This window comes from Pteropus medius, unplaced genomic scaffold, assembly GCF_902729225.1.
Source record: "Pteropus medius unplaced genomic scaffold, Ma_sr-lr_union100, whole genome shotgun sequence".
Lineage (NCBI taxonomy): Eukaryota > Metazoa > Chordata > Mammalia > Chiroptera > Pteropodidae > Pteropus > Pteropus medius.
Genome location: NW_024344378.1, coordinates 52,048,876 through 52,059,700, shown reverse-complemented (window position 1 = coordinate 52,059,700; position 10,825 = coordinate 52,048,876). Strand labels below are relative to the sequence as shown.

The 10,825-nt window shown below is 41.2% G+C and overlaps 1 protein-coding gene across 4 annotated transcripts; it reads left to right on the top strand.

Annotated features, from left to right (window-relative positions):
* The first annotated feature begins 221 nt into the window (after positions 1-221).
* Positions 222-8,407, top strand: TMEM254 (transmembrane protein 254). 4 transcript variants are annotated; one of them, XM_039872221.1, is made up of 4 exons: positions 223-389; positions 2,230-2,333; positions 2,528-2,587; positions 6,680-8,407. In XM_039872221.1, the coding sequence occupies exons 1-4, from the start codon at positions 300-302 to the stop codon at positions 6,798-6,800; spliced, it is 375 nt and encodes a 124-aa protein (XP_039728155.1). In that variant the 5' UTR covers positions 223-299; the 3' UTR covers positions 6,801-8,407. The 4 variants fall into 4 exon arrangements, with proteins under 4 accessions (XP_039728157.1, XP_039728155.1, XP_039728156.1 ...); XM_039872220.1 differs by lacking the exon at positions 223-389 and adding an exon at positions 435-751; XM_039872223.1 differs by lacking the exon at positions 6,680-8,407 and having other exon boundaries at positions 222-389; positions 2,528-2,591.
* Positions 8,408-10,825: the final 2,418 nt, after the last annotated feature.

The window sequence follows — 10,825 nt, the reverse complement described above, 5'->3', positions numbered from 1 at the left end:
GGAAGAGCATTATTTCTCCCAGAGCACAGCCGAGCTGAAGTTCAAAAATTAGACTCGTGGTTAATCTTAAATCCGGGAAAGTGACCTCAGAGAGGGGTCTCTCCTGGAAGATGATGTCTAGCCCACCAGGCCAGGGTCCAGGAAGCCCCGCTCTCCGGGTTTCCGAACCCGCAGAGTCTTCTTCCTTTCGGGCAGAAAGTAGGAGGAGCGGTCGCCGAGGCTCCGCCCCGACCCCGACCCCGACCCCGTCTCCGCGCAAGCTGTTCTCTGCTTTGTGCCGAAGGGAATATGCTGCAGCCATGAGCACGGCACCAGGCGTTGAGGCTTACTTCCACAGGGGCAGTTTATTCTGGTTCACTTTCATCACGCTCTCTTTTGGCTACTACACGGTAAAGTCAGCGAGCGGAGTGATGGCTCTATTCAAGATCCGTGCCTGCAGTCGAGGGCAGGTCGCGCAGGCGCAGTTCCGGCGGCCGCAGGCTCGGAGCCGCGGGAGAGGGGCCTGGACCCCGGAAGACGCAGGCGCATTGATCCGCCCGCGCCTTTCGCTGGTCCCGGAGGTCCTGAGAAACCGGCTACTCAGGCTTTAACTGTATGGGGCGGGCACGGCTTCCCACCTGATAACTCTGTGTCTAGATCTCTCAAGATGGTGGTGGCGACGTCGGAGGCTCGCAAGGCTGCTACCGCCTACTTCCGTACAACCAGACCCTTGCCCTCGCTGGTCACCGTCCTGGGGCTGGCATATTTCGCGGTGAGGCGTCGGACGGGGCGGGGCAGCTGCCTTTAGGCCGGCCGGGCCCTCGTAGGGCGAGAGGCGCTGTGGGAGCGAGGTTTCGCGCTTGCGCTTCTGCTGGTTGCCCAGGTTTCTGAAGTAAGCAGAAGTTCGATGGGCCAAAAGGCCAGTTTCTGCTTTAAAGGGTTCCTGCATTTGCGTTATCGCCTCTCCATGGTTGCTACAACTTAACCGAGTCTGAGTAGAGCTCACCGAGGGGGAAGGCAAGTTGACGGACTGCCGTAGGCTTGCAAAGTCAGGGGAGGACTTCCAAAGCAGAATGTTTGAGGCACTTGGAGTTGCTAGGAAAACCTAAAGAATGGATAAGATTTAATTGATCAGAAAGGATAGAAAAGATATAAATGTTTTGGCCTAGATGTAGAATCAGGAAGGCGAGGATCTCTGCTGAGAAGAGGAGCGACTTTTGTCTGGCTGACAGTCGTTTAAAGGATAACGGGAAAGACTCCTGGAAAAGCAGGGAGTAACGTGGTATAATTTCGAATGAAGGCAAAACTTATTTGGATATTGCCCGATAGATCCTTGACATGGCGTTATTTGTCTTGCTCACAGTGTTTGTTGTGAAATCCGACCACCTTTGTCCTGATTCCCCATATGTAAAATGGAGGTGTTGGGCTGAAATTTTTCAAAGGTGCTATTCTGTACTATGATTCTGCGTCTCTGATTAGTTAGAATATAGGTGGAGGAAAGCTTTGGTGACTTCAAATTGAGATATTGTGGAGCTGTTAGATGCTGCCCTTTCCATTCCCACTGGTTTTCAAGGATGCAGTGATATTTTATGCTTTCTTTAGATTTTAGGTGTTGAACAACGTGATGGGAGAGATAGTACTGCTCTTGACTGAGATCTGAATGGGATAAGAAGTTTTGGAACTATTGGAGCTTATTTATTCTCAGAAAAGCCTAAATTGACAGAGGCTACAACACAGAGACAGAGAAAGTTGATAAGGTTACAAAAACCTTATGTGATTAAGTGGTTGCATTTAGCACTTCACAAACCTGATGTTACTTATTTTCCAATTCTGTTCAGTGGATCAGTCCCCGTTTTAGTGGTAGAAAAAGGTGAAAGAAGAGAAAGGGATCCCGAATTAAATGGGGATTTGGCTCAGACCATAGTTTCTGCAGTAAAGAATCTAGCTAAGGCACATAAACTCTTAAAATTTGTCAATAACCTTTATAAAATAATGTTTTTGGTGGAATTCATTAAGAATAGAAGTCATCCAACCTGGGCACTGAGTCCGATACCCCCAGTTTCCTCAGCACAAATCTCCTACCGAATAGCTTTTTGAAAATAGAAGTTGAGAGTAGAAGCCCAGTTCAGAGTTTCTTTGGTCTGTTCTTGTTTTTGTGGAATCAGGATTATTTTATAGCCTCTCTCAAAAATAAACATTTGCTGATTTAAGTGACCCAATAGATATTGTGTGCCTCTGGTTCTCTTTCAGTGGGTTGTCTTCTGGCCTCAGAGTATTCCTTATCAGAGCCTAGGACTCCTGGGCTCCTTCACTCAGTACTTGGTGGACCATCATCACACCCTGCTACACAATGGGTAAGGAGAGCTGCAGAAATGGGATGTGGACACATCAGCTCCAGTCTCACTGTAGACCTGGGAGGCCCGCAGTCTCCTTTATATATCTAAAAGCGGTGCTAGTTCACATTAAAGCACCTTTCTTTTTGTGGTTTCTGTGTTAGATTTCATCAGCAGGTAACCATCACCTTAAACTAGGCTGACTTTTGTTTCAGGTATTGGCTTGCCTGGCTGATTCACGTGGGAGAGTCCTTGTATGCCATGGTGTTGTGCAAGTAGGTGTTTTTAATAGGTCTTTGTTGCTTCTCTATATCTAATATAAGATGAGAGTAGCCACATTTAAATAATTCATACACTTGCAGGCTGAGAGTACTCTCAAGGTAGAGGAGTTGAATCTTCACACCTAATACTGAGCCTAGCCCAAAGGAGATACTCTATAAATTTTTAATGAATGAATTAATTTCATTTGTGTTAGCCAGTCACTTTGTTGCTTAATTTAGATGATTTTTCTTATTTTTAAAAAAATTCTTTGCCCCAAGGAGAATAAAAGATAAGGAGGCTACCTTTTAGTTTGAAAAGAACTGAATTATTGACTGAGGCTAATGATTCTCAGTTTTAGTTTCACAGCTGAATCACCTGAGGAGCTTTTTCCAGACCCATATATCCTGATCTGTCTGGTAGGCCTTGCTTCAGACATGGGGATATGTTATTTTTATAAGCTCTACAGATAATTCTGGAATGCAATGCAAAATAAGAGCCCCTCGACTAGACGCTACTCAGCAAGTGCCAGTGTTACTAGAAGTTCTCTTTACATTTGTATTTTATGTAGCATATACAAAAAGTATGGTGTAATGAAAAAGATGATTATAGTAATGCCAAAGTATTTTGCAATTAATTTTTTTTCTGTTCAAGATTAACTGTCACCTCTTTTTATTATTGTATTACTTCTAAAAGTGGAAAATAAGGTACTTTATTACTACCGTGTTTCTTTTTTTGAATTCTGAATGTTTAATAAGTCATGATTTCCTAAAAATAATTCTATTAAAAGGAAATAAACATTTGCTTACATGTATATTCTCATTAACCAGATTTCATCCAAATGATTTGAGTGGTACCATAGAAAATAATTTGTTTTAAAAACATTGTCTCATACATTAGATTTTAACAATAGTTTTTCCATTTGGATGAGGTGTAATTGATTAAATATACTGTGTTTTAATAATAAAAATAATTAATGTATCTTGGGCGAACACTATGTTAGACACTGCTAAGTGCTTTAAATAGATTATGGCACTCCATCTTCTGGTTGATTAAACAAACTGGACTTGCCAGGAGAGGAATGGAAAGCAGCTTTATTCTTTCTTACCCCTCTCCAAGTAATCTTACCCTGTGGGTTATTTTCTGTCTCCCACCCTAGCCCTGGATAAAATCTGAAGTAGTTCCATAGGTTTTCCTTGTGATATTATTTGGTCTAGTCCAATCTATTTATTAAAACTATAAACTTACCTAATTCAGAATGTCTGTTCTCATCCAGCTGGGGCCTAGGAGCCTGCTATGGGGAAGAGAATGTAGTTGATGTCTTCTCATTCTACCTTTTTTCCCTATTCACTAGCAGCTGCTTGTTGCACCTTTAAATGGTGAGAGTAGTTAGGGGAAATAGGGCACAGTCGGCCTTGCGAACAGGCAGCTGGGTGCCATGCATGTTGCGTACCCTGTGTTGGTTCTTCTCTCCAGAAGGGCTCTGGTGGATTTGGGGAAAACCACCCATCACTAGGAGTCTCCCTCCTGCAGTTCCCTGATGGTTTCTGCTGATGCTTCCCCCAGCATGCTGTTTGCAGTTTCCCCTCAGGATCGATGATTGGGGGAAATTCCCTTTATCGAGATTTCTTCTATCCTTCGGTTAGGCCTGTAGGGTGGGGTCCCCTTTAAGCTCACCCATGCCAGTGCACGTCCACAAGATCTGTATGGCTCACGATAACAGCTTCCTTGTCCCTCCACGGGATAAGTTTGCAAGTGTGTGCAGTTCCCAATGCAGCCATAAACCTTTGCTCTCCTATCACGCAAGCTGACCAGTCTGTAAACTTTTGAATTGGATGTTAATCCCTTCCCCCGAATTCCAGGGGACTTGTGGTTATGTTGAAGCTGTTCTTTGGGCTTGACTCGTGATAGCAAATGCCGCAGCACTAGGGCCTCTTTCCAATGGCTCCTTCAACCACTCAGTGAAATCTCAGCTTGGAAGCATGGTGTCCAACCCCGCAACTCACAGTACTTGCCACATATTTTGTTGTTGGCATTTGGAACCTCCAAAATTAAAAGACTCAAATTTAAAATCGTACTATCCATTTCTTTGAAGGGCAAAGGGAGAACAAGCATGGAGAGGCTAGGTCACTATTATTATTTTCTTGCAATCATTTCTTTTTGGCCTAACATGTTGCAGTGTATCATTGGTCACTATAAAACAATTTTTTTTTTGAATTATGAATGAATGAATTTAAGTTAATGAATCAATTCACAAAAAGATGTAGTATATTTGTAGCCTCCCAAATCCCACTATCTGGCAATAAAAAGGAATTCGTGGATTCCTTTTAACCAGAGATAAGATTGGACTATATGTTTGACTTTATAGTCACCATAATATGTAAACATATAAATATAAACTCCTATAACTTTTACCATTGTCATATATGTCCTGTTTTTCCATGTCTATACCTATAAACTTACTCATTTTATTAATGCTTAGTATTCTATTATATGGATGTGCCTTAAATGTATTTATGTACTTAAGAAATACCCCTTCTGATGGGCTTTTAAGCCTAGTTTTCATTATAAATAACACTGCATGAACATGAATTCCTCATACATCCTGGCCCATTTTGATATAGATTTCATTTTTTTATTGTTCATTGGTAGAGTGTATAAATGTAGTTTATTTTTTTATCTCTTGACTTTATATTCAGTGGCCTAGCTAAATTCATTTATTCTAATAGTTCATCTGCAGATTCTCTTTAATTTTCTAGGTGCATACACAGTTGTGTCTAGAAATATAATATTATTTCTTCCTTTCAGTTCTCTGTGTCTTTTATTTATGTTTCTTCTTATTTCACTGGGTAGTACCTCCAGTACAGTATTGACTAGAAGTGGTGATAGTAGGCATCCTTGCCTTGTTCCCGATCAAAAGGAAAGCTTTCAACATTTTGCATCAAGAGTCGTGTAGATCTCTATCAGAATAAAGAAGTTCCGTTCTGTTTCTAAGTTTGCTAAGAACTTAGATTCAGAATGGATGCTGAAATTTATAAAATGCTTCTGCATTAAGATGATCATATGATTTTTCTTTAATTTGTTACAGTTGACCCTTGAAGAACACAAGTTTGAACTTCATGGGTCTACTTATAGGCAATTTTTTTTTTTCAGTAAATACAGTTGGCCCTACATATCCATGGGTTTCACATCCACAGATCTAACCAACTGCTGATTGAAAACAGTATCTTCAATCCACATTTGGTAATCCGTAGATGCAGAGGGGCCGACTATGCATTGTTCTACAACATTTTATAAGGAACTTGAGCATCCTCTGATTTTTGTATCTGCAGGGAGTCCTTGAACTAGTCCCCTACAGATAAAAGAGCCGACTATAGTTAAGTTTTTGAAGTCAAAAGTTATATGAGAATTTTCAACTGTGTGCAGTGTCGGTGCCCTTAGTCCCTACAAGAATCAACTGTATATCAGTTTTACATATGTTGTATTTAAATTTTGTTTTAAATTAAGTCATCCACACGAGACTTATTTATATACAGATGAGACTGTAGCAAGCCATTCACTTCAATTGGGTCATTTTCTTTTGAGCTTTAAGCAGTTTAGTTATAGTGTTCATTACTGCTAGATGCCAGGCCTTTTTCTAAGTACTTTGTGTATATTATCTCATAAATCATATCAACTTGATGAAATAATACTATTATTCCTACTTTTCAGACAAGGAAACTGACTCTGAGAGAAAGTGAGTGACCTGCCCAAGGTCATAGCTGGTAATTGTCCAAGCTAGGATTTACATCTGGTCTATCTTCAAACACTTGCTCTAAAGCCATACCAGTGCTTTTTAACCCCATTTGCTCATCAAAATTACGTAAGAAACAGTTTTATAATACAATGCTCCAGGCAGTAGCCAGACTGCTTCTCTAGGAAGAGTATACCATCCTAAATGCACAAGAAACATGAAAATAAATGAACTAACCATTCGAGTTAGGAAGCTGGAAGAAAATGGTAATGAAAATAGATAGAAAACGTACACTTTTTAAAAAATAGAAAACAATAACTCCTGTGAAACCATAACACTAAAATTCTGGTGGTTAAATTTTTCTTTTCTTTTTTAGGTCTAAAGGCATCACGAATGGTCGGGCTCGACTACTTTGGTTCCTGCAGACTTTCTTCTTTGGGATAGCCTCTCTCTCCATCTTGATTGCTTACAGACCAAAACACCAAAAACAAACTTAAAGAAGATATCCGAAAGCTTTCTCTATTCTTGGACTTCTAGTCTCACCTTTTGTGGGGGGTGCTGTGTTTACTCTTTCTACTTTCTAGAATGTTAAGATCTTTTAGTTATTCATTATATTATACTCTCTGGTTGAATTTGAGTAGATAATAGGAAAAGATTTTAGCTTTCCAATTCCGCAGACTAACCTATTTTGCAGAGGGCTTCTAGCTACCTTCTTGGGGTCCTTGGTCATGTTGGTGCTCTCTCTCTGTCATCTGGTTTAAGCCATGCACTAAATTTGCTTGTTGGTATACCTTTGCTCCCACCTTCTGAGTAAAACACCTTACCCTTACACCACCACCTTAGTTCTCCTTTCCCAAAGATTTTTCCACTTTCCTGGACCAAGAGGGAGTGACATGTCCACAACACGTCAATTCCACACACATTCATTAGCACCTTTGAGGCAGGATCTGATCTTAAACTTTTATTTCTCACACTGCTGAGAAAGATAAGGAAGATAAGCAAGTGCCTGGACCTGGGCAGGCTGAGCAGTTACATAGAGGCACAAAGGACAGGCTGACATCTAAGAGGAGAGGACTGGGGGATGCCTTCCCTAATCCTGCCAGTCAGAATGGCCCTTCCCTCTACATGGCCCTTCAGACACAGTGCCATGTGGTGTGCAGGGATCTGTGGTGCCACCACATTACTCCTTCAGGTCAGGATCACATATTAGCTTTATTTTTCCTCTAGCACCTATCCTGTCGCCTTACACACAGGTGTTCTAGTGTTTATTGAACCAAGGAGAGAACCTCTGATTTCACTTTCCATTCCAATTGGAATGATACCATTCCAATTTTTTAATGAAAACTGCAGAACCCATTTAGTGTACCCTCATCCCAAAAACAGAAGACTGCCCTTGACTGGTAGTACCACCTTTCTGTGGGTCACCTGGTGGGAAACCTGTACCTCTTTTCACACTTTTCTATTCTTGGACCCTTTCTCCAGACTCTCATTGTCTCCCTCCAGCTTTGGCTTACTCTGTTCTAGAGATTCTAGTCTATGGGTGATCCTCCTGGTTACTACCACTCTCATTCACCTCATTATACTTTATTGGTACTGACTGGTTGAGTCAGAAGATTCGTTGACTATCGCCCGACCCTAGTATAATGACTGTCACCTCTAAGAACCGTGTGGGCTCCCTTACTGAAGAACCAACCACCTGTTTGTCCTCTAGAGACTAAACCTTACGTTCCTTCCATGATGTAGTAGGGCATGTTATTTATTTTAAGCAAACATTTATGAGAAAGAACCCCCTCCCCCCAAAAAAGAGGCCCCAAGAAAAAGCACAATCCTTAAAGATTATGGACTATAATTGTTTCTAGTGGAGAGTAATTTCTGCAAATCAGTATGTCTTTCCCTCTGTTTCTTTTCTGATGAGGGGTCGCTTTTTGGTAAGGAAAATAATTTTAGAGTTAAACATCATGGAAACAGCTCAGATTTTTTAAAGCATAGCCCTCTTCAAGGGAAATAATGACAATGGTATTAGTGGTGCCAGGAAAAATATGTTAGATTATTTAGTGAAATGGAATAATTCGAATAAAATGCTGAGAATCGTCTCTCCAGTCAAGTGCTATTTGTGTATGTCAGTTTTGTTGATATATTGTCACACATTTGATTCCCTTTTCTCAAAGAGACTCTGTTGTGGAACTCTGCCTAGTTCAGATAGCAGGGACTTTTTCCCACTAATAAAGAAACACAGAATGCCCCAAACATGAGCAGGTAGCAGAGATTTTTTTCCCGCTAATAAACACAGAATGCCCCAAACATGAGCAGTAGGGCGTATACTCATGTTTGTAGAGCTGTGCACAGCCCACTTAATTCCTCCATGCACACTGAGCCGTTGTGGACGTGAGCATCTCCTTTCATTGTAGGATTGTCCTCCAGTCTCCATTTACATTTCATTCAGTGTTTGATACAGTCTATGCAGCAAGTGAGAGAAGTGTTCTGACATTTTTCTTAAAAGCCAAAAAGTATAAAATTCTGTAACCTTATTTGGAGTATTATCATGGCTTCAGCAAAAAAGGATCTTTAGGGAGAAAAATGGTGCAAGTCATTCACTTTATGGACTAATGAACTGCATCCCATCAAGGTGAGGGAACAACATCACACAGAGGCCAAGCTTGATCTGTTTCTCCTCTTCCCCACAGCTCAAGAACTTGGAAGTCTAAGTCTGTGAAGGCAAAAAAAATAAAGATATCTTGGCTTTGTATTGCAGTCATAGTAGTGATATAGGAGAAGCATCTTTATGTTGAGTTTGGGTGAGAAAAGTTCAGACATTTTAATGGAAGCAACCACAGAGGCCCCCAAACAGACTTTTCCTGCCTGCCTCTCCCTGCCTCCCCAAAGATGTCAAGAGCAAGTATAGTTTTGAAGAACAAAAGACCAATGTGTGTATGTAGGGGGGTGGGGACACTAATGACCTCATAACTAATAACAGGCCAGATTATAAACACTATTTCCTACATTCAATATGTGTATGACTAGGCAGTCCAAGTATAAACATGTTTCATAAGCCATAGTTTTAAACAAGTCTTGGGTTTAAGAGGTTATACGAGGATCTATATTTTGCTAAAGAGGTTCTTTATCAAAACAACTTGCCATCTGGGAGCCTCTACGTATTTACATAATCTGAAAACACAGAAGTTAGAGAACCTGCCATTGAGGTTAGAGAACAGAGTGCAATCATTTTTATCTTTACCCCAGCCATTCTTGGAGCCTTGTTAATTAAAGCTCTTAGTTTAGCAACCTGGGATGTAAGTATCATTTATCCTTTTCTTATCATAGATATAATGCCAGTGGGGCAGCTGAGTAATATATTTAAAGTCTATGACACCCTTCTCTGCGAGGTCCCCTGTCAACATCAAGTTGTGATTTCCTTTCCATCAAGTTTGGACAATGAGAGCTATAGTAATTTCATATTTCTCTAGGAAGAAGAGATCTATACTCCGATTACACAGTGGACACTTGAAAATTCGATTCAAAATGCTGTATTTGCAATTACTATCAACAAACATTTTAAGATGTTTTCTTAATTGGATTGAGTAGAACCATTGCCTCATTTCTGTTTGTAGTAAGTCATAAAATTGAATTAGGGAAAATACCTTTGGCATACCAAAACAGAAATATTCATGAAAGAACTCTTTCTTTGTACCAATACATTGCATAGGATGTTCCTAGTAAATAAAAGTGACTCAGTAAAAATCACCACTAAAATTGAAATCTTGACATGTGATAAATGAGAGGAATGGAATCTATGATACAAAGTAGGGAATGTCCCCAAAACTCAGGCATGTAAGGACCACCCTCACAACTTTAGTCATGTCTATACAACACCTGAATTCACTTTTTAAAAAATCTTCCTAAGCATGAATAACTATGAAATGCCAGGCTTAGGGAGAAAATAAATAACGTAGATGATAGAGGCTCTGTTCATCCCCCTGACAACCAAATCAAAGTTATGATGGTACTAAGGAGCAGCAGCAAGGAAAAATTGCCTGGGAGCTAGATGAACAAGCCATACAATTAGGGAGAAGTCCAGGAAATCACCGTGCAATGGCAGAAGGTAGGACGGGGCGAGGACGTGGGGCTTCCAGGTCTCGAGTGGCTGAGTGAGACAGAGGCAGCGGCAGCGGCAGTGGCAAATGCCTCTTAAAGGGGCCACGTCTGCAAGTAGATTTTCGCGGTGACAGACCTGCTCACTCTGAGCACCAGTGCCGATTAGGCTGCGCACAGGGGTCATCAAAGACTTACAAGGAGACATTGTCGGAGTGAGGGCCAAAGCAAGAATCGCTCTATACAAAGGTGCTGGCAGTATCCATTGGTCCCTGTTGAGCCCTCCCACTCCCAGTGCGCGTACACAGTTCCACCATAGCCCTGTCGTCATCAGACTGGATAAAAGAAGTCACTCTGCCTAGAAGATTCCCTGAAACTCCGCCTCCCCCAACTCGTGGTTCCACCCAAACCACATCCAGGTATACCCGCAGTG